The 24,870-nt window shown below is 38.4% G+C and overlaps 1 protein-coding gene across 3 annotated transcripts in view; it reads left to right on the forward strand.

The window, feature by feature from the left end:
* STK3 (serine/threonine kinase 3) overlaps positions 1–24,870 on the forward strand; it is a 354,002-nt gene that overhangs the window by 45,056 nt on the left and 284,076 nt on the right. Inside the window, exon 3 of one of the 3 annotated variants that reach the window (XM_036875911.2) lies at positions 13,617–13,745. The exons of 1 other annotated variant lie outside the window; for it this stretch is intronic. In XM_036875911.2, coding sequence (XP_036731806.1) covers positions 13,617–13,745 — 129 coding nt within the window. Of the gene's footprint in view, positions 1–13,615; positions 13,746–24,870 lie in introns of those variants that run through there. One more of the 3 variants, XM_036875938.2, reaches the window with a different exon arrangement.

The following is a 24,870-nucleotide window of genomic DNA, read 5'->3' on the forward strand; positions in this document are numbered from 1 at the left end:
ATACACTAGAACAAACTTTTGGAAAGAGAAATTTTTTTTTTTTTTTTTTTATTGAAGGGTAGTTGACAACAGTATTACATTACATTAGTTTCAGGTGTACAACACAGTGATTCAACATTTATATACATGATAATTCTAGGTACCAGCTATCACCATACCAAGTTGTTAAAATATTTTGACTATATTCCTTATGCTATACATTACATCCCGGTTACTTATTTACTTTACAATTGGAAGTGTGTTTATATATATATATTTTGTGAGGGCATCTCTCATATTTATTGATCAAATAGTTGTTAACAACAATAAATTTCTGTATAGGGGGGTCAATACTCAATGCACAATCATTAATCCACCCCAAGCCTAATTTTCGTCAGTCTCCAATCTTCTGATGCATAACGAACAAATTCTTACATGGAGTACAAATTCTTACATAGTGAATAAGTTACATGGTGAACAGTGCAAGGGCAGTCATCACAGAAGCTTTCGGTTTTGTTCATGCATTATGAACTATACACAGTCAGTTCAGATATGAATATTCATTTGATTTTTAAAATTGATTTATATGTGGATACCACATTTCTCTATTATTATTATTTTTAATAAAATGCTGAAGTGGTAGGTAGATACGAGATAAAGGTAGAAAACAGAGTTTAGTGTTGTAATAGAGCAAATGTAGATGATCAGGTGTGTGCCTGTAGACTATGTGTTAACCCGAGCTAGACGAGGGCAATAAACATCCATGTATGCAGAAGATTTCTCTCAGAACATGAGGGGGGAGGTTCTAAGCCTCACCTCTGCTGCTCCCCATTTTCTCACCAGATGGTCCCCTGCGACTGTGTCTGTCTTAGGTTGTTCCTCCCTTGAGGAATCTTACCCGTCTCTGGCTAACCAGTCATCTTCCAGGGCCATACAGGGAAATGTTAAGTTGGTAAGTGAGAGAGAAGCCTTATTGTTTGAAAAGGTTAGCTTTTTACTTCTTTGCATATTAATGCCCTGTGGCTTCTATGCCCAGCATTTGTCTTGAGGTGTCTTTACCACTTGGAAGAATTATGATACTCGGTAAATTCGACATGTGGCACGAGTTCTATTTAAAGGTTGTGATTAGGTAGGAAGAAGAAAAGCTATAGAAGTAGCAGGCAGAAGAAAACCTGGGAAGATTGATTATTTCTTTGACATATCTTCTTGTAGAGTAACTTCAGCATGGATAGGTTTTAAACTACTAATTAAATTGTGCACACACATTAACATAATAGGAATATAGTTACCTAACCAAAGCATACCTGTAATTACTAGCCATCTCCAGTGAAACCAAGAAAACCAGTTAGGCACCTTAGGCATTTGTGAAAACTTATCTATGATATGGTGGATATTGTCCGACTGAAGTTAAACAGTCTGAGAGAATTCAGATAAACTAGAACAACCCATTCCTGGGGACTGTTCATATCCCATATTTTCTTTTAACAATAAATAGTCTGTGGTTGTAAGATTTTGGAGTGCTACAATTTGCACTTCTCCTAATTCTTGGTTGAGTTCCAACAGTATAGATCCAGTCCAATTTTTTGTTTTACTGTATGCACAGGCCAGCTTAGATATCTCCTTCATCATTCCCATGGCAAGTCCAGGAGCTGGTGGGATGAGTGCATCTACACCTGTGGCAGTGTGTGGATCTTTGTTGGATTTTTTTTTTTTTTGCTGATCATCTTCTGTCATGAGTCTTCCCGAGAGTGCTGATGTTGGAAGTTCTTTTTCATATCGTATCTTAGTTCATTTTCGGGGTAGCCAAATTAGGCTTTGATCCTCTGTAAAAACACAAACAGACCCTTTGCCTACACTTTTATATGCCCTTTATATCATTGTGTAGAACTCATTAGAGGTCACCACATAGGAACTGCTTTTTTTTTTAATCATTAATATACACTTACATGACGAATACTTTGTTTACTAGGCTCTCCCCTATACCAGGTATACTCCTTTACAGTCACTGTCCATCAGCGTAGCAAACTGTTGTAGAATCACTACTTGTCTTCTCTGTGTTGTACAGTCCTCCCCTTTCTCCCACCCCGCTATGGATGCTAATTTTAATACCCCTCTTTTTCTCCCCCCCCTTATCCCTCCCTACCCACCCATCCTCCCCAGTCCCTTTCCCTTTGGTACCTGTTAGTCCATTCTTGAGTTTTGTGATTCTGTTGCTGTTTTGTTCCTTCAGTTTTTCCTTTGTTCTTATATTCCACAGATGAGTGAAATCATTTGGTATTTCTCTTTCTCTGCTTGGCTTGTTTCACTGAGCATAATACCCTCCAGCTCCATCCATGTTGCTGCAAATGGTTGGATTTTCCCTTTTCTTATGGCTGAGTAGTATTCCATTGTGTATATGTACCACATCTTCTTTATCCATTCATCTATCGATGGACATTTAGGTTGCTTCCAATTCTTGGCTATTGTAAATAGTGCTGCGATAAACATAGGGGTACATTGGTCTTTCTCATACTTGATTGCTGCGTTCTTAGGGTAAATTCCTAGGAGTGCAATTCCTGGGTGAAATGGTATGTCTGTTTTGAGCATATTGATGTACCTCCATACTGCTTTCCACAATGGTTGAACAAGTTTACATTCCCACCAGCAGTGTAGGAGGGTTCCCCTTTCTCCACAGCCTCGCCAACATTTGTTGTTGTTTGTCTTTTGGATGGCAGCCATCCTTACTGGTGTGAGGTGATACCTCATTGTAGTTTTAATTTGCATTTCTCTGATAATTAGCGATGTGGAGCATCTTTTCATGTGTCTGTTGGCCATCTGTATTTCATTTTTGGAGAACCGTCTGTTCAGTTCCTCTGCCCATTTTTTAATTGGGTTATTTGTTTTTTGTTTGTTGAGGCGTGTGAGCTCTTTATATATTCTGGACGTCAAGCCTTTATCGGATGTGTCATTTTCAAATATATTCTCCCATACTGTAGGGTTCCTTTTTGCTCTATTGATGGTGTCTTTTGCTGTACAGAAGCTTTTCAGCTTAATATAGTCCCACTTGTTCATTTTTGCTGTTGTTTTCCTTGCCCGGGGAGATATGTTCAAGAAGAGGTCACTCATGTTTATGTCTAAGAGGTTTTTGCCTATGTTTTCTTCCAAGAGTTTAATGGTTTCATGACTTACATTCAGGTCTTTGATCCATTTTGAGTTTACTTTTGTATATGGGGTTAGACACTGGTCCAGATTCATTCTCCTACATGTAGCTGTCCAGTTTTGCCAGCACCATCTGTTGAAGAGACTGTCATTTCGCCATTGTATGTCCATGGCTCCTTTATCAAATATTAATTGACCATATATGTCTGGGTTAATGTCTGGATTGTCTAGTCTGTTCCATTGGTCTGTGGCTCTGTTCTTGTGCCAGTACCAAATTGTCTTGATTACTATGGCTTTATAATAGAGCTTGAAGTTGGGGAGTGAGATCCCCCCTACTTTATTCTTCTTTCTCAGGATTGCTTTGGCTATTCGGGGTCTTTGGTGGTTCCATATGAATTTTTGAATTATTTGTTCCAGTTCATTGAAGAATGTTGCTGGTAGTTTCATAGGGATTGCATCAAATCTGTATATTGCTTTGGGCAGGATGGCCATTTTGACGATATTAATTCTTCCTAGCCATGAGCATGGGATGCGTTTCCATCTGTTAGTGTCCCCTTTAATTTCTTTTAAGAGTGACTTGTAGTTTTCAGAATATAAGTCTTTCACTTCTTTGGTTAGGTTTATTCCTAGGTATTTTATTTTTTTTGATGCAATTGTGAATGGAGTTGTTTTCCTGATTTCTCTTTCTGTTGGTTTCATTGTTGGTATATAGGAAAGCCACAGATTTCTGTGTGTTGATTTTGTATCCTGCAACTTTGCTGTATTCCGATATCAGTTCTAGTAGTTCTGGGGTGGAGTCTTTAGGGTTTTTTATGTACAGTATCATGTCATCTGCAAATAGTGACAGTTTAACTTCTTCTTTGCCAATCTGGATTCCTTGTATTTTTTTATTTTGTCTGATTGCCGTGGCTAGGACCTCCAGTACTATGTTAAATAACAGTGGGGAGAGTGGGCATCCCTGTCTAGTCCCCGATCTCAGAGGAAATGCTTTCAGCTTCTCGCTGTTCAATATAATGTTGGCTGTGGGTTTTTCATAGATGGCCTTTATTATGTTGAGGTACTTGCCCTCTATACCCATTTTGCTGAGAGTTTTTATCATGAATGGATGTTGAACTTTGTCAAATGCTTTTTCAGCATCTATGGAGATGAACATGTGGTTTTTGTCTTTCTTTTTGTTGATGTGGTGGATGATATTGATGGACTTTCGAATGTTGTGCCATCCTTGCATCCCTGGGATGAATCCCACTTGGTCATGGTGTACGATCCTTTTGATGTATTTTTGAATTCGGTTTGCTAAAATTTTGTTGAGTATTTTTGCGTCTACGTTCATCAGGGATATTGGTCTGTAGTTTTCTTTTTTGGTGGTGTCTTTGCCTGGTTTTGGTATTAGGGTGATGTTAGCTTCATAGAATGAGTTTGGGAGTATCCCCTCCTCTTCTATTTCTTGGAAAACTTTAAGGAGAATGGGTATTATGTCTTCCCTGTATGTCTGATAAAATTCCAAGGTAAATCCATCTGGCCCAGGGGTTTTGTTCTTTGGTAGTTTTTTGATTACCGCTTCAATTTCGTTGCTGGTAATTGGTCTGTTTAGATTTTCTGTTTCTTTTTGGGTCAGTCTTGGAAGGTTGTATTTTTCTAGGAAATTGTCCATTTCTCCTAGGTTTCCCAGCTTGTTAGCATATAGGTTTTCATAGTAGTCTCTAATAATTCTTTGTATTTCTGCGGGGTCCGTCGTGATTTTTCCTTTCTCGTTTCTGATACTGTTTATTTGTGTTGACTCTCTTTTCCTCTTAATAAGTCTGGCTAGAGGCTTGTCTATTTTGTTTATTTTCTCGAAGAACCAGCTCTTGGTTTCATTGATTTTTGCTATTGTTTTATTCTTCTCAATTTTATTTATTTCTTCTCTGATCTTTATTATGTCCCTCCTTCTGCTGACCTTAGGCCTCATTTGTTCTTCTTTTTCCAATTTCGATAGTTGTGACATTAGACCGTTCATTTGGGATTGCTCTTCCTTTTTTAAATATGCTTGGATTGCTATATACTTTCCTCGTAAGACTGCTTTTGCTGTGTCCTACAGAAGTTGGGGCTTAGTGTTGTTGTTGTCATTTGTTTCCATATATTGCTGGATCTCCATTTTGATTTGGTCATTGATCCATTGATTATTTAGGAGCGTGTTGTTTAGCCTCCATGTGTTTGTGAGCCTTTTTGCTTTCTTTGAACAGTTTATTTCTAGTTTAATGCCTTTGTGGTCTGAAAAGTTGGTTGGTAGGGTTTCAATCTTTTGGAATTTACTGAGGTTCTCTTTGTGTCCTAGTATGTGGTCTATTCTGGAGAATGTTCCATGTGCACTTGAGAAGAATGTGTATCCTGTTGCTTTTGGATGTAGAGTTCTGTAGATGTCTATTAGGTCCATCTGTTCTAGTGTGTTGTTCAGTGCCTCTGTGTCCTTACTTATTTTCTGTCTGGTGGATCTGTCCTTTGGAGTGAGTGGTGTGTTGAAGTCTCCTAGAATGAATGCATTTCATTCTATTTCCTCCTTTAGTTCTATTAATATTTGTTTCAGGTATGTTGGTGCTCCTGTATTGGGTGCATATATATTTATAATGTTTATATCCTCTTGATGGACTGAGCCCTTTATCATTATGTAATGTCCTTCTTTGTCTTTTGTTACTTTCTTTATTTTGAAGTCTGTTTTGTCTGATACCAGAATTGCAACACCTGCTTTCTTCTCTCTGTTGTTTGCTTGAAATATCTTTTTCCATCCCTTGACTTTAAGTCTGTGCGCGTCTTTGGGTTTGAGGTGAGTCTCTTTTAAGCAGCATATGGATGGATCTTGCTTTTTTATCCATTCTATTATTCTGTGTCTTTTGATTGGTGCATTCAGTCCATTTACATTTAGGGTGATTATTGAAAGGTATGAATTTATTGCCATTGCAGGCTTTAAGTTTGTGGTTACCAAAGGTTTAGGGTTAGCTTCTTTACTATCTTACTGTCTAACTTAACTCACTTGTTGAGCTATTATAAACACAGTCTGATGATTCTTTATTTCTCTCCCTTCTTATTCCTCCTCCTCCCTTCTTCATATGTTGGGTGTTTTGTTGTGTGCTCTTTTTAGGAGTGCTCCCATCTAGAGCAGTCCCTGTAGAATGCCCTGTAGAGGTGGTTTGTGGGAGGCAAATTCCCTCAACTTTTGCTTGTCTGGGAATTGTTTAATCCCTCCTTCATATTTAAATGATATTCGTGCTGGATACAGTAGTCTTGGTTTGAGGCCCGTCTGTTTCATTGCATTAAGTATATCATGCCATTCTCTTCTGACCTGTAGGGTTTCTGTTGAGAAGTCTGATGATAGCCTGATGGGTTTTCCTTTGTAGGTAACCTTATTTTTCTCTCTGGCTGCCTGTAATACTTTGTCCTTGTCTTTGATCTTTGCCATTTTAATTATTATGTGTCTTGGTGTTGCCCTCCTTGGATCCCTTGTCATGGGAGTTCTGTGTACCTCTGTGGTCTGAGAGGCTATTTCTTCCCCTAGTTTGGGGAAGTTTTCAGCAATTATTTCTTCAAAGACATTTTCTATCCCCTTTTCTCTCTCTACTTCTTCTGGAATACCTATAATTCTTATATTATTCCTTTTTGATTGGTCACTCAGCTCTCTTAAAATTCTTTCGTTCCTGGATATCCTTTTATCTCTCTCTGCATCAGCTTCTCTGCGTTCCTGTTCTCTGTTTTCTAGTCCATTAATGGTCTCTTGCATCTCGTCCATTCTGTTTTGAAGTCCTTCCAGAGCTTGTTTTATTTCTGAATTCTCCTTCCTTAGTTCTTGCATATTTCTCTGCAAGTCCATCAGCATGGTTATGACTTTTGTTTTGAATTCTTTTTCAGGAAGACTGGCTAAATCTATCTCCCCAGATTCCTTCTCAGGGGAAGATGTAGCAGATGCCGAAGCTGTCTGGGTTAGTCTTGTCTGGATCATATTTTTTTGCCTTTTCATGTTGACAGGTGCTATTGACTGTCAGCTGGGAGGGCCAAAATTTTCACTTGCTACTGGCCTTTCTTTACTGGGACAACTGCGACCCCTAGTGGCTTGTGTTGGGTAATTGCGTGTAGAGTGGGTCTTTGTGTCTTGCCTGGCCAGAAGGGAGAAATTTCCCTTTCTGTGGGCGGAATTTGTCTCAGGCTGCTTCTCTGCTTTCGCAGCGCCCGGTGGGGTAATGGATGGGGGGGCTGCTTGACTGTTTGCCTCCGTGAGGGGTCTCAGAGCTGTTGCCCAGGGGGTTAGTGCACCCGGTTTTCCCTGTAATTTCCAGCTGCTGTACTGTGACCTGGGCTGTTTCCGTCAAGCTGTTAAGTCCCTGTCCCTTTAAGACTTTCAAAAAGCCCCCGCTTTTCTTTGTCACATGGGCATCAGCTTCGGCACCCGCTCAGAGGTCTTACTCCCTGTTCCCCCAGTATCCAGGGCCCCCCATGCACGCACTGTGTCTGCACTCTGGCCCGGATGGCTGGGGCTGGGTGTTCCGCAGTCCTGTGCTCCGTCTCCCTCCCGCTCTGCCTATTCTTCTCCTGCCGGGAGCTGGGGGGAGGGGCGCTCGGGTCCTGCCAGGCCGGGGCTTGTATCTTACCCCTTTCACCAGTCGCTGGGTTCTCGCTGGTGTAGCTGCAGTCTGGCCACTGTCCTGCGTCTTCTGGTCTCTCTTTTAGGGCTAGTTGTGTTTGTTGTATTTTCAAAAGTCTATGTGTTTTTGGGAGGAGATTCCCACTGTCCTACTCACGCCGCCATGTTGGCTCCGCCCTATGTTGGAAAGAGAAATTTAAGAAAACAGTCCCATTTATATTTGCATCAGAAAGAATAAAATACCCAGGAATAAATTTTACCACAGAAGTGAAAGATATGTACACTGAAAACTGTAAGACATTGATGAAAGAAATTGAAGACAATACAAATAAATGCAAATAGATTCTCATAGATTGGGACAACTAATATATCCATACTACCCAAGGAAGTTTACAGATTTAGTGCAATTCCTATAAATTCCACTGGCATTTTTCACAGAAATAGAACGAACAATCCTAAAATTTGTATGGAACCACAAGAGACCCTGAATAGCCAGTCATCTTGAGAAAAAAGAACAAAGGGAGTGGCATCGTGCTCCTTGAGTTTAAATTATATTGCAAAGCTATTGTAATCAAAACATCATGGTATTGGCATAAAAACAAACATTTAGTCAATGGAATAGAATAGAGAGCCCCAAAATAAACACATTCATATATGGTCGGTTATTTTATGACACAGGAGCTAAGAAAATACAATGGGGAAGAGAGAGTCTTTCCAGCAAATGGTGTTGGGAAAAGTGGGCCCCTATCTTACATCATACACAAAAATCAACACATAATGGGTTAAAGATGTGAAACAGTAAAGCTCCTAGAAGAAAGCAGATGGGATTAGCTCCTTGACATTGGTCTTAGAAAAGCAACAAAAGCAGTGATCAACAAGTGGGACTATATCCAACTAAAAAGCTTCTGCACAGCAAAGGAAACCCATCAATAAAATGAAAAGGCAACCTGTGGAATGGGAGACAATATATGCAAATTATATATCAATACAAGGTTATAGTCAAAAGATATAAAGAACTTAATACAACTCAGTAGCAAAAAACCAAGTATTTCATTTAGAAAACAGGCAGAGGAACTGAATTAACATTTTTCCAAAGAAGGCATACAGACGGCCAATAGATACATGAAAAGATGCTCAACATCACTAATCATCAGGGAAAGACAAAGTGAAAACTGTAATGAGATATCCCTTCACCCCTCTTAGAATGGCTGTCATCAGAAAGACAAGAAGATAACAAATGTTGGTTGGAATGTGGAGAAAGGAACTGTTGTTCACTGTTGGTGGGAATATAAGTTGGTGCAGCTACTATGGAAAGCAGAGGTTCCTCAAAATATTAAGAATAGAGTTACGTTATGATCTAGCAATCCCACTTTTGGGTATACATGTGAAGGAAATGAAGTCACTATCTGAAGAGATGTTGCAGCTCCATGTTAATTGCACCATTATTTACAATAGCCAAGACATAGAACAACCTAATTGTCCATTGATGGTCAAATAAATAAAACGTGGTATATAAAGATAGTGTCCAACTAACAATGGTTTTTCCACTTCGTGATGGTGCAAAAGTGATGCCTGTTCAATTGAAACTGTACTTGGAATTTTGATCTTTTCTTGGGCTGGGGATATATGGTATGATTCTGGGTAGCAGCAGTGAGCTACTGATCCCAGTCTGCTATTTGATCATGAGGGTAAACAACTGATACACTTAAAACCATTAAGTACCCATACAACTATTCTGTTTCCACTTTCTGTATAGTATTCAATAAATTACATCAGATATTCAATACTTTGTTATAAAAATAGGCTTTATGTTAGATAATTGTGCCCAACTATAGGCTAATGTAAGTGTTCTGAGCACATTTATGGTAGTAGGCTAGGCTAAGCTATGATGATCAATAAGTTAGGTGTATTAAATGCATTTTTGACTTAAGATATTTTCAACTTATGATTGGTTTATTTGAACATAACCCATTGTAACTTGAGGAAGATCTGCATTTGTGATGGGATATTATTCAGTCATAAAAAAGGAAATCCTGTCATTTGTGACAACATAGATGGACCTTGAGGGTATTGCACTAAGTGAAATAGGTCAGAGATAGATAAATCCATAGAGATAAATAAATATTTAATTTTTTATTGATAAGTAAAACAGATAAATACATAGAAACAAAGCAAACGATTTGGGGCTAGATAGAGGTAATGGCTACACAACATTGTGAGTGATTTATATATGTCACCGAATTGTACACTTTAAAATGCAAATTTTATGGGTGCATTTATTTTACTACCAAAAAAAGAAAGTACCAGCTAAATTTTATCTAAAGGACAAATGCAGTTATTTTTATGACACCATTATAACTTTAATGTCAAAACCTAGATATATTAAAAATAAACCCTGTAATTCAGACTTACTTTGCTACCCGTTATGATACCAAGCCCACTTTGTCTCAGGTGGAAAGGTGTTACCACTTCTCTTAATGGATCACATCATCCATTAAATTTAGGAAGCCCATTTCAGTGTTGGTATATCTGTTATCTCTGACCTGCGTTGTAGAGCTTTCTGTGTGACACTAGTAAAGGGACTATACTTTGGATCCTCTCGGTAAACAAAGTTAGGGAGTAGGTGAGCAAGTCACGTGTAATACATTCAGTCCAGTGTTGCATTCTTGAGCCTTTGATCTGCTTCCTCTGATGTATACTGAGGATCACTGTCATCTCACTTAATGTAGGCCACTTTTGAGTCTAGTGTTCAGTTACCTAGCTGAGCAGGCTCTTAGAGACACTGCTAACTGTTTGAGATATGCACTGAGTCTGGAATTTCTGGTCTTGCATCCATATCAGTAAATTTCTTTCTCCCTGGAAGTCTTGGAATCCATTCCCACACATATTCTTTAGGTATGATAAAAGCTGCTGATAAAAACTGATACAATGTTAGAACTTCTTTGGCATGAATAATAGGTGCTCTTGGGTCAGATTTTCTTTTCATCCACCTTTTATCTGTGGAGATTTGAGTGTAATTATAGGTCTAGATGTCATGAGAGGTAGTGGTGGTGTGGTCTAGGGGAAATACTTACATTCTCTTGAAAAGTGACTGTCTCAAGTGAGGTTATTATAGTGTTTAGGCCTTGTGAGGCTTATCTCAGACTAGGGTATAGGGACTTTTGCTGAAAGGGTGGCCTGGTAAGGTAGGGGGTTCGAGGTACTCAGATTAATAAGAATCTACCTAAATGTCCCAATACTAATTCTCTGGGTACCTCTCTTTACAGTTAAAAGTTTAAACAGAATAGATCTGGTGATGGTGCAAATTCAGTTTGCAATGTAATTCACCTTCCAGCAGCATTAGATTTTGGTTTTCAGAAGTCTCTCTCAGTCCTGTGGCTACCTGAATTAAGACATTCTCATGGGGTATTCACAAATTTCTGGTTCTCTCCGGCTTGAGCTAGGAATTTAAGCCCTGAGCTTGTTATATTTGGTATGTAACTACTACAGTGTAGGTGGGGGCAGCTAGTCCTTTCTATAGTCCTGTGCTCCTATTTCCACCATAACATCTATTCATACAGGTACTTGGTCTTCTAAAGCTTTGCCTGGACTCCAGGCAACTAAGAATAATAATTTAAGTAATTGTTTGTCCATGAACACCATAGACTATCAGTATTCTGTTTATCACTTGCATTGAAGCCATTACTATCTTCAAATCTAAGAAGGAACTTATCCAAGGTTCCCATCTTTAAGATAATTTCTTTAGGAACCACTTCCTGTACCAGTAGCTGTTGGTAGCAGGGCTTGATCAGGAAAAGAAAAGCTACTTTACATGCTCCAGGTATAAGAGTTTATTGTATAATTAGGAGCTCAGATAACTTGTGGAAAGGCCAGAGATGGAAAGGTAAATCCATAGATAAGTTTGAATTACAGGGTTAAAAAATATATATATATCTAGGTTTTGACATTAAAGTTATGATGGAATCATAAAAATAACTGCATTTTGTCCTTTAGATAAAACTTAGCTGGTCCTTTTTTTTTCTCCTTTTGGTAGTAAAATGTACCCAACATAAAATTTGCCATTTTAAAGTGTACAATTCAGTGGCAGATATAAATCATTGAAATTACTGCTAAATGTAGGCAGAATGCTGAGGATCTTAGCCTGAAACATGAAATTGGGTGTTTCTTATGAACTCACTGGGGGTCTGCTGGAATCCTTAAGAATCTCTGGGACTTCTTTGGGAATCTTTGGTGGAATCTTGGGAGGCTCCCACCAACTATCTCAGTCTGCAGCAGCATTGTGGTAGTTATCAAAAAAGCTTCACAGGAAGCCGCCATGTATCTCCTATCTGCTAATGCATATGCTACACTTACACCTGGAGAATGGTGGTTTCTCTGAACTTTTTGCCATTCAGATTTCATGTATGTTCTTCTCATCATCAAAATGGAATTCTGGGAAATGTGACTCTCAGCTTCTCTTTTGCAGTGACAAGGGGAGACCTTAGAAGAGAGCGATGGTGTTGGTTAATTGACAGTAGATAATCTAGCACTGAATTCTATATTAGCTTTTTGAGGGAATATATTCCCTCAAATCTGTGATTACACACACACACACACACACACACAACACACATACATACACACACACACACATACATATTGCTTTTAAGGGGAGATATATATGTATATGAGTGTGTGTGTGTATTTTTGTGTATAAATTGGGGCTACATACTACACATGCACACTCACACCCAAAGGTAACTTTGGGTGTCAGATTAAGTTAAATTACTTCAGAAGGCTCAAAGAAATGGGATAGGATAAAATTAATTTTGTTAAAGTAGCTGTTTTATCACTTATTTTTCACTTCTTAACTTATTTTAAAAGATTGTAAATTTGAAAATGATTCTGTATAGCTTACTAATATTAGGAAACATTCCCATGTCTTCTAATGGCATGCTCTTCCTTCTCTTCTGTAGAAATGATGTAGTGAGAAGAACATGATCTTTGGAGTTAGAATATGTTTGAATCCTGGCCTTGATGGTTACCAAAATGAATCTGTTTCCTCATTGTTAAAGTGGTGATAATAGTATTTTACCTCAGAGTTGAAAAGATAGAGTTTAATAATGCATGTAAAACACCAAGCATAATACTTGGTTTATAATAAGAACTTAGTAAGTGGTAGCAGTTTTTACCTAGTCTTCTAATTCATACCAAAGTACAAATGGCGTTCCTCTCTCATTGTCTTTGTTCTTTAAAACACATAAATATTTAATTGGCAGAGTTTCAAGGGTTGTAGTGGAGACAGTTTTTGGGCAATTGGCCATTAGATCCTATTACTCATTTTATTTCCTTGTGAGCGTGTGGTCCTGCTGTTGAGGAGAAGAAGAGAGTGAAAGGAACGTTTGAGTTGACTCAGGATGACTTAGGAGGGACCAGAGTCCCTGCCCCTCTAACTCTGGTGTCTTGTGGTCTCAGCTGGGGGTTTCAGTTGCTCTTACACAGTCCAAAGAGACGTGGGACTGTAATATTCTGGGGATGATTTTGCTTATGGGAGATAAGTGTTTTCTCCTAACTGGAGACTTTGGCTGTTTTTAATCTACATTTCAGTCTTTCAGTTTCCTTTATATCTTCTTAGTTTCTTACCATTTCTTTGAATTGGTAAACCATAAGTCTGTTTCATTTATAAGAAAAATAGCAAATATTTACATAATAACTTGATATTTCAAATAAATTTTAAGTCTGTAATTGAAGCACTAAAGCTAAGGTATAATTTGCTTTTCTAATTTGTTTTGTCACCATTAAATAGTGTTTTAATAGAAAAGACTACAAGACATGCAAAAACTCAAAAAACTTTTTCTCAAATACTTACAATGTTTGAAAGGAAATAAATAAATGTCTTGGTTTCTTTTAGGTCTTATGGAAGTGTATTTAAAGCAATACATAAAGAATCTGGTCAAGTTGTGGCAATTAAACAAGTACCCGTTGAGTCAGATCTTCAGGAAATAATCAAAGAAATTTCCATAATGCAGCAATGTGACAGGTATGAAGAGATTTTGTTTCTTTGCTTGCCTTTATTTTGATGTGTTGCTAATGATAAAATGTGTTCTTTGGTCATCTGTTTAGTTTTCTTTTCTGACTTACCATCAAAAGTGAGACTAATCCTTAAAGCAAGAGGAGGATAGCTTTGTATGGTTATCTTTAGGACTCAGGGCTCTAAAGTAGAAATGATGTTATAATGCTACATGTAGTGATAGAAAATACTTAAGTAGTTTACCTATTTTTAAGGATAGATTTATGGGTGAAAATTACTTTTTGTTGTTAAGGAGTGTCATGTAACAGTCTTTTTATATAAAATGTTTTTACTAATTAAAATAGCTATGTTTTATGTAACTCTGATTCATTCAACAAACATTTACTGAGCATCCCCAGTGGGCCAGGTACTGTGCCAGGATTTAGGAATATCAAGAGAACTAAGATACTGTTTTCCTTCTGGAGGGGCTGGTAATCTAGTTGGGAAGACAGATACTTAAGCATATAGAGCTATAATACAACACAGTTACTATAATGACTGGTGCATGGGGTGGTGTGAGAACTTATCTCAGCCAGGAGTCAGGAAGTCTGAAATGCTGAGGAAGAGTTAATTTGGTGAAGAAATGGAGGAATGGGAGGGAGTAGAGAGAATTGTAAATAGAGAGAGGTGAAAAACAGCTCACGGGTATGTGCTGTTCTGACAAGGTTTAGAATTACTGGAATGGAAAATGTGAGAGATTGGTGTCAAATGAGTTTGGATAGGTAAATGAGCTGATCATGAATGGTCTTATATGCCCTATTAAGTAGCTGGTCAGGGATGCAGAGTGTATAAATTAGGACTATGTTTAACCTCTAGTTACTTAATCAAAGAGGGATTTTTATTCTCCCTTTACAAGACGGCCTACTTACTGCCAGTAGGGCTGGCATCACAGAAACAAAGTGACAACTGTCTCAGGCTTTTTTTCTTCTACTGTGCCATTCCTACTATGTGGCCTTTGTCCCCAGACTTATTATCTCATGGTTATCCGAGGGTTGCTCCAGCTCCAGGCTTCTGTCTACATTCCATAGTCGAGAGGAAGGAAAGAAAGAATTTCATATTTAACATTCTAAAACGAGATTTGTAATTGGTGTTTTTTAATTGTTGCAACAAGCCTTTGAATTCCTGTTCTGCTGATGGCATCATCATCTACTTAGTTTTTCAACAGCAAAACTGAGAGTCCTCTTTGTTTCTTTTTCTGATACTTCTGATGACAATAGATCTCGTAGATTCTTCTTTTGAAATGTCCCTACTATCTTTATCCTTCTCTTCATTGCTTGAGAGAAGGAATCATATTTGTTAGCACACATTACAATGACTAGCACTGTTTTTGTTGAATGAATGTGAACGGATATGGTATGTAAAAGGTGTCTGGGAAGAGCATTATAAGTTGAGGGAATCAGATCCTTGTTCTGGTTTTGTACTTTAAACTACTGAAGAGGAAGAAAAGTAAAGAACAAAAGGGGAAGAAACTGTGATGAAAATTCTAGAAATTCTCTGCCACTTTATTGCAAATGCTTTGCACATAGTAGGTACTTCTCAAGTATTTGTTGAATGAAATAAATAATGGAACAAATGTTGATTAAAAAGTGGTTCCTTCCTTTTGTATTTCACTTTCAAATTCATATTGTACATATGAAATAGTGAGGCATCAAAAAATTTGGTTGAAAGATCCTAGAAAGATCCTTATTTTTCACTAGGCAAGTGAAAAATAAACTAGGAAATGAAGGGAACAAGCGTTATGTTTTAGCTACTAATTACTAGTATTAATGTAAATATGTTGAGAAATTGGCATAAAAATGATTTTGGAAGATAATAGTACAAATTGAAAAATTGCCACATAAAACAGTGGAATTATGGTTAGAGAAAATGAGATTTACATTTCTGAAACTGAAGTATTTTCATAAGTCTTTCTAGTGATTTGGCCATTTGGCAAATTGTCTTGCTTTCTACACTTTAAAAAGAGACCAGAGGGTGTTCTAATTTTTTTTGTTCATTTTAGTGAATGTTAAACATATGTTTAATACTGCATTTGGCATAAATATTTGAGGGAGCCCATCTGTGTTGTTTATTGTGGAATCTTCTGTGTCTAGTCCAGTGCTTGGCCCAGAAAAGACACTTAATAAATATTTGGTGAATGTGTAAATCATAGAATGTTAATGCTGAACTAGACCTCTGAAGGGTCTGTTTGTTTCTAGAGTTTTTCAAATGTACTCTGCTCTAAGGAGGTGCTTCTAGGGTTATTTTCCTCAGATAGTGAAGAATTGAGCAGAATGAGAAATTTAGTGATTGCTTTTATCCTTTCTCTGTATTGGGGCTTATTCTACAATTTTATGTAAGGAAACGGCTTCTGGTGCTAAAGCATATTTAAGAGCTATTTTACAGGTAGAGAAAAATGAGACCTAGAGATTTTTTTTTCTTTTTAAATTTTTAAATTAAAAAAAATTTTTTTAACTTTTTAAAAATTTTGGTATCATTAATCTACAATTACATGAAGAACATTATGTCTACTAGGCTCCCCCATTCACCAAGTCCCCCCGACATACCCCTTCACAGTCACTGTCCATCAGCGTAGTAAGATGCTGTAAAATCACTACTTGTCTTCTCTGTGTTGCGTAGCCCTCTCCATGCCCCCCCAACACTATACATGCTAATTGTAATGCCCACTTTCTTTCTTTTTCCCCACCTTATCCCTCCCTTCCCACCCATCCTCCCCAGTCCCTTTCCCTTTGGTAACTGTTAGTCCATTCTTGGGTTCTGTGATTCTGCTGCTGTTTTGTTCCTTCAGTTTTTCTTTGTTCTTATACTCCACATATGAGTGAAATCATTTGGTACTTGTCTTTCTCCGCCTGGCTTATTTCACTGAGCATAATACCCTCTAGCTCCATCCATGTTGTTGCAAATGGTAGGATCTGTTTTTTTCTTATGGCTGAGTAATATTCCATTATGTATATGTACCACATCTTCTTTATCCATTCATCCACTGATGGACATTTAGGTTGCTTCCATATCTTGGCTACTGTAAATAGTGCAGCGATAAACATAGGGGTGCATCTGTCTTTTTCAAACTGGGCTGCTGCATTCTTAGGGTAAATTCCTAGAAGTGGAATTCCTGGGTCAAATGGTATTTCTATTTTGAGCATTCTGAGGAACCTCCATACTGCTTTCCACAATGGTTGAACTAATTTACATTCCCACCAGCAGTGTAGGAGGGTTCCCCTTTCTCCACAACCTCGCCAACATTTGTTGTTGTTTGTCTTTTCGATGATGGCAATCCTTACTGGTGTGAAGTGATATCTCATTGTGGTTTTAATTTGCATTTCTCTGATGACAAGCGATGTGGAGCATCTTTTCATGTGTCTGTTGGCCATCTGAATTTCTTCTTTAGAGAACTGTCTGTTTAGCTCCTCTGCCCATTTTTTAATTGGATTATTTGCTTTTTGTTTGTTGAGGTGTGTGAGCTCTTTATATATTTTGGATGTCAATCCTTTATCGGATCTGTCATTTATGAATAAATTCTTCCATACTGTGGGATTCCTTTTTGTTCTATTGATGGTGTCCATTGCTGTACAGAAGCTTTTCAGCTTGATATAGTCCCACTTGTTCATTTTTGCTTTTGTTTCCCTTGCCCGGGGAGATATGTTCATGAAGAAGTCATTCATGTTTATGTCCATGAGATTTTTGCCTATGTTTTTTTCTAAGAGTTTTATGGTTTCATGACTTACATTCAGGTCTTTAATCCATTTCGAATTTACTTTTGTGTATGGGGTTAGACAGTGATCCAGTTTCATTCTCTTACATGTAGCTGTCCAGTTTTGCCAGCACCATCTGTTGAAGAGGCTGTCATTTCCCCATTGTATGTCCATGGCTCCTTTATTGTATATTAATTGGCCATATATGTTTGGGTTAATGTTTGGAGTCTCTATTCTGCTCCACTGGTCTGTGGCTCTGTTCTTGTGCCAGTACGAAATTGTCTTGATTACTGTGGCTTTGTAGGAGAGCTTGAAGTTGGGGAGCAAGATCCCCCCCACTTTATTCTTCCTTCTCAGGATTGCTTTGGCTATTCGGGGTCTTTGGTGTTTCCATATAAATTTTTGAACTATTTGTTCCAGTTCGTTGAAGAATGCTGTTGGTAATTTGATTGGGATTGCATCAAATCTGTATATTGCTTTGGGCAGGATGGCCATTTTGACGATATTAGATCTTCTTAGCCAGGAGCATGGGTTGAGTTTCCATTTGTTAGTGTCCTCTTTAATTTCTCTTAAGTGTGTCTTGTAGTTTCAAGTTATAGGTCTTTCACTTCCTTGGTTAGGTTTATTCCTAGGTATTTTATTGTTTTTGATGCTATTGTGAATGGAATTGTTTTCCTGATTTCCCTTTCTATTAGTTCATTAGTGTTAGTGTATAGGAAAGCCACAGATTTCTGTGTGTTAATTTTGTATCCTGCAACTTTGCTGAATTCCGATATTAGTTCTAGTAGTTTTGGAGTGGAGTATTTAGGGTTTTTTATGTACAGTATCATTTCATCTGCAAACAGGGACCGTTTGGCTTCTTCTTTACCAATCTGGATTCCTTGTATTTCTTTGTCTTGTCTGATTGCTGTGGCTAGGACCTCCAGTACTACGTTGAAAGCAGTGGGGAGAGTGGGCATCCCTGTCTTGTTCCTGATCTCAGAGGAAAAGCTTTCAGCCTCTCGCTGTTTAGTATGATGTTAGCTGTGGGTTTATCATATATGGCCTTTATTATGTTGAGGTACTTGCCCTCTATGCCCATTTTGTTGAGAGTTTTTATCATGAATGGATGTTGAATTCTGTTGAATGCTTTTTCAGCATCTATGGAGATGATCATGTGGTTTTTGTCCTTCTTTTTGTTGATGTGGTGGATGCTGTTGATGGATTTTTGAATGTTGTACCATCCTTGCATCCCTGGGATGAATCCCACTTGGTCATGGTGTATGGTCCTTCTGATGTATTTTTGAATTCAGTTTGCTACTATTTTATTGAGTATTTTTGCATCTACGTTCATCAGGGATATTGGTCTGTAGTTTCCTTTTTTGGTGGGGTCTTTGCCTGGTTTTGGTATTAGGGTGATGTTGGCTTCGTAGAATGAGTTTGTGAGTATTCCTTCCTCTTCTATTTTTTGTAAAACTTTAAGGAGAATGGGTATTATGTCTTCTCTGTATGTCTGATAAAATTTTGAGGTAAATCCATCTGGCCCAGGGGTTTTGTTCTTGGGTAGTTTTTTGATTACCACTTCAATTTCGTTGCTGGTAATTGGTCTGTTTAGATTTTCTGTTTCTTTCTGGGTCAGTCTTGGAAGGTTGTATTTTTCTAGGAAGTTGTCCATTTCTCCTAGGTTTCCCAGCTTGTTAGCATATAGGTTTTCATAGTATTCTCTAATAATTCTTTGTATTTCTGTGGGGTCCATCGTGATTTTTCCTTTCTCATTTCTGATTCTGTTGATGTGTGTTGATTCTCTTTTTCTCTTAATAAGTCTGGCCAGAGGTTTATCTATTTTGTTTATTTTCTCAAAGAACCATCTCTTGGTTTCATTGATTTTTTTTCTATTGTTTTATTCTTCTCAATTTTATTTATTTCTTCTCTGATCTTTATTATGTCTCTCCTTCTGCTGACTTTAGGCCTCATTTGTTCTTCTTTTTCCAATTTCGATAATTGTGACATTAGACTATTCATTTGGGATTGTTCTTCCTTCTTTAAATATGCCTGGATTGCTATATACTTTCTTCTTAAGACTGCTTTTGCTCTGTCCCACAGAAGTTGGGGCTTTGTGTTGTTGTTGTCATTTGTTTCCATATATTCCTTGATTTCTATTTTAATTTGTTTGTTGATCCATTGATTATTTAGGATGTGTTGTTAAGCTTCCATGTGTTTGTGAGCCTTTTTGCTTTCTTGGTACAATTTATTTCTAGTTTTATACCTTTGTGGTCTGAAAAGTTGGTTGGTAGGATTTCAATCTTTTGGAATTTACTGAGGCTGTTTTTGTGGCCTAGTATGTGGTCTATTCTGGAGAATGTTCCATGTGGACTTGAGAAGAATGTGTATTCTGTTGCTTTTGGATGTAGAGTTCTATAGATGTCTATTAGGTCCATCTGTTCTAGTGTGTTGTTCAGTGCCTCTGTGTCCTTACTTATATTCTGTCTGGTGGATCTGTCCTTCGGAGTGAGTGATGTGTTAAAGTCTCCCATAATGAATGCATTGCATTCTGTTTCCTCCTTTAATTCTGTTAGTATTTGTTTCACATATATTGGTGCTCCTGTATTGGGTGCATATATGTTTATAATGGTTATATCCTCTTGTTGGACTGAGCCCTTTATCATTCTATAGTGTCCTTCTTTACTCTTGTTACTTTCTTTGTTTTGAAGTCTATTTTGTCTGATACTAGTATGGCAACACCTGCTTTTTTCTCCCTGTTGTTTGCATGAGATATCTTTTTCCATCCCTTGACTTTTAATCTGTGCATGTTTTTGGGTTGAGGTGAGTCTCTTGTAAGCAGCATATAGATGGGTCTTGCTTTTTTATTCATTCTGTTACTCTGTGTCTTTTAATTGGTGCATTCAGTTCATTTACATTTAGGGTGATTATTGGAAGATATGTATTTATTGCCATTGCAGGCTTTAGATTCGTGGTTACCAAAGGTTCAAGGTTAGCTTCTTTACTACCTTACTGTCTAACTTAACTCAGTTATTGAGCTATTATAGACACAGTCTGATGATTATTTCTCTCCCTTCTTATTCCTCCTCCTTCATTGTTCATATGTTGTGTGTTTTTTTCTGTGCTCTTTTTAGGAGCGCTCCCATCTAGAGCAGTCCCTCTGAAATACCCTGTAGAGGTGGTTTGTGGGAGGCAAATTCCCTCAACTTTTGTTTGTCTGGGAATTGTTTAATCCCTCCTTCATATTTAAATGACAGTTGTGCTGGATACAGTATCCTTGGTTCAAGGCCCTTCTGTTTCATTACGTTAAATATATCATGCCATTCTCTTCTGGCCTGTAAGGTTTTTGTTGAGAAGTCTGATGATAGCCTGATGGGTTTTCCTTTATAGGTGACCTTTTTTCTTTCTCTGGCTGCCTTTAATACCCTGTCCTTGTCCTTGATCTTTGCCATTTTAATTTTTATGTGTCTTCATGTTGTCCTCTTTGGGTCCCTTCTGTTGGGATTTCTGTGTGCTTCCATAGTCTGAGCAACTATTTCCTCTGCCAGTTTAGGGAAGTTCTCAGCAATTATTTCTTCCAAGACACTTTCTATCCCTTTTTCTCTTTCTTCTTCTTCTGGTACCCATATAATGCAGATATTGTTCCTTTTGGATTGGTCACACAGTTCTCTTAATATTGTTTCATTCCTGGAGATTCTTTTCTCTCTCTCTCTCTGCATCAGCTTCTATGCATTCCTGTTCTCTGGTTTCTGTTCCATCAATGGCCTCTTGCATCTTATCCATTCTGCTTATAAATCCTTCCAGAGATTGTTTCACTTCTGTAATCTCCCTTCGGATGTCATCCCTTAGCTCTTGTATATTTCTCTGCAGCTCCATCAGCATGTTTATGATTTTTATTTTGAATTCCCTTTCAGGAAGACTGGTTAGGTCTGTCTCCTTCTCAGGAGTTGTGATTTTGCTCTGTATCAAATTTTTCTGCCTTTTCATGGTGATAAAGATAGTTTGCGGAGCTGGCGCGAGTGATGGCTAGGAGAACGTCCCTTTTTGTTGGTTTGTGGCCTTCCTCTCCTTGGAGAACAGCGACCTCTAGCGGCTTGTGCTGGGCAGCTGCGTGCAGACGGGACTTCTGATTCTTGCTCGGCTGCTATGGTGTTTAGCTCCGCATTTGCTGTAGGCATGGCCTGCCTCGGGCTGCTGCTCCGATATGGCGGAGCTGAGTCGGAGGGGAAACGGACGGGAGGCTGTTTATCTCCATGAGGGGCCTCCAAGCTGCCCTGCTGCCCAGGGGGTTAGAGTTCCCAGAGTTCCCTGGGTTTCCCAGTTGCTGGGCTAAGTGTCCCGGGATGCTTCCATCCAGCTGTGGGGTCCCTGTCCCTTTAAGACTTTTAAAAAGCACTCACTTTTCTTTGTCCCAGGGGTGCCAGCTGCGGGGACCCACTCACAGGTCTTACTGTCCTGTTTCCCTAGTTTCCAGCACCCCACGCATGCACTGTGTCTGCGCTCTGGTGCGGATGGCTAGGGCTGGGTGCTTAGCAGTCCTGGGCTCCCTCTCCCTCCCCGTTCTGACTCCTCTCCTCCTGCAGGGAGCTGGGGTAAGGGGCGCTCGGGTCCTGCCAGGCCACGGCTTGTATCTTACCCCCTTCGCGAGGCGCTGGGTTCTCGCAGGTGTGGATGTAGTCTGGCTGTTGTCCTGTGTCTTCTGGTCTCTCTTTTAGGAAGAGTTGTATTTGTTGTATTTTCAAAAATATATGTAGTTTTGGGAGGAGATTTCCGCTGCTCTACTCATGCCACCATCTTGGCTCCACGTCCGAGACCTAGAGATTTTACATGAAGCATCCAAGATCACATAGCTAGTTAATGACTGGGATGCTATAAAAACCTACATTTGCTGACTCCAGAGCCCGTGCTGAAGAAATCAATGTCTATAAAAATTCCTATAGTTCAAAGCACTCTCAAGGCATTGCTAGGAGTGGAGACAAGAGCTGGTTAGCTAATACTTGTGAACACTACATGCCAGGTAATGTGCATACAAGGGGATGAGAGGTGACATGACCCCTGCACTACTGGTGCTAATACTCTAGAAAAGGAGCTTCTCATATCTAAACCGAGAGATTATGTTATCACATGTATCAGGGCACACAGTTACTCACTTATTTATTCATTCAACTGATACATATTGAGTGCCTACTCCTCAGGGGAGCCCTTTTGTGCTGTGCACAGGAGGTAAAGCAATGAATGAGGCCTCAGCTTTAGAGAGCTTTGAGTCAGATGGGAGAGACAGATAAGTGGACAGCTGTTTTAATATGGTGTGATAAGAGCTGTGATGGGGTCAATATGGGGAGCTGTGTGGGTTAGAAGACGTAGCTGATACCACACCCATGGATATTCAGGGAACCCTTCCCCAGGGAGGTCATAGCTAAACTGAGTTCTGAAGGATGACTTAGATTTGCTGGGCAAAGAGGTGAGGGGAGATCCAGGGGTGGAAATAGCACATTTCTAGCTATTTCTAGCACACTTCTGAGCTGGCACTGAGAGACTTCTACCAGAGTAGCTCTTCTCCTATCTGTTTTATTTGCCCATGTTTCTGGGTAAAATTCCATTTGAACACTGTTTCTGAGGTAAAAATAAAAAGGTTGGAAATCACCATATTGAGGGTTCATGATGACCTTTGGCAGTTTGTATCAGTTATGTACATTTTTATTCTTTTTTGGGTGGGCCACAAAATAAATTTCTATGATTTAGGTTTATAATGGAAACAATTCAGTTTTCATAGAATATGCACATTGCCTATAAAAGCACTATATTTATCCCTAATATGTTTAGAGCATTACTAAGATGGTAGAAGGATGTTAATAAAACTTATGTAATGAAAAGTAGCTATTTCTTTAATATTTTAATTATCATATGCTCATAATGGGTGGACTTAAAAAAAAAACCTTAGAAAAATACTTGCAGAAGATTTATCTGATAAAGGTCTATTAACCAAAATATAGAAAGAATTTTTAAAACTCAACAAGAAAACAAACAACTGGATTGCAAAATGGGCCAAAGGCTTTAACAGACACCTCACCAGGGAAGGTGTACAAATAGAAAATAAGTATATGAAAAGATGCTTCACATCACATGTCATTAGAGAAGTGCAGATTCAAACAACACTGAGATACCATTACCCGTGTATTAATTAGAATGGCCAAAATCTGGAACTCTGACAACACCAAATACTGGTGAGGATGTGAAGCAAAGGGCCTTCCATTTATTGCATGTGGAAATGCAAAATATTACAGCCAGTTTGGCACATTTCTTATAAAATTAAACATACTTTTGAGCATATGATATAACAGTTGGTGTTCCTTGATATTCACCCAAAGGAGCTGAAACTTAGGACCACACAAAAACCTGCACATGGATATTTATAGTATCTTTATTCATATGTTACCTTGGAAAACTTGGAGGCAACCAAGATGCCTTTCAGTAGGTGAATGCATAAGTAAACTGTAGTATAGCCAGACAGTGTAGCATTATTCAGTAAATGAGCTATCAAGCCATGAAGAGACATGGAGGAAACATAAATGCATTTTGCTTAGTGAAAGAAGCCAATATGGAAAGGCTATATACTGTATGGTTTCAACTATGCGACATTCTGGGAAAGACAAAACTACAGAGATAGTAAAAAGGTCAGTAGTTGCCAGGAGTTAAGAAGGTGGGACAGATGAATAGGTGGAGCACAGTATATTTTTAGGGCAGTGAAACTATTCTGTATGGTGCTTATAATGGTGGTTATGGTCATAAACATTTGTCCAAATCCATAGAATGTACACCACTAAGAGTGGAGGACCCTAATGTAATGTATGGACTTTGGGTGATAATAGTGCGTCACTGCAGACTCATCCATTGTAACAAATGTACCAATTAGATGCGGGATGTTGATAATGGGGGAGGCTAAGCATGTGTTGGGGGTAGGTGTATATGGGAAATATCTGTACCTTTCATTCCATTTTGCTGTGAACCTAAACCTGCTCTAAAATACAAAAGTCTATTTAAAAAATACCTTTACCAATATTGGTTTTCTTTAATGAAGGTGAAATTCAAGTTGACATAAAAAATGCTGATTGCCTTTAGGCAGTAAAAATTAACATTTGAATTTCCATAAGAAGTTTAAACATAATGATTCAGTCCAAATAACATGTACCTGTGAGTTGTGTTTACATAACATAAGGTGCAAATAGATGAGTTTATAGTGCTTTTTCAGTTTTTTCTCACTTCTCTTTTTTATATTATTTCTCATTTGTGATACTGGAGGAAGATTGTTAGGATAAAGGGTATAGGGGAGATGTGATATGGGGACAGGAATGGAAAGGATATTATCATTAGACAGGAGATGAGAGGAAGCCAAAAGAGAAAAATAAATTAAAAAAGAGGGAAAATGA

Source organism: Manis pentadactyla, chromosome 3 (assembly GCF_030020395.1).
Source record: "Manis pentadactyla isolate mManPen7 chromosome 3, mManPen7.hap1, whole genome shotgun sequence".
Lineage (NCBI taxonomy): Eukaryota > Metazoa > Chordata > Mammalia > Pholidota > Manidae > Manis > Manis pentadactyla.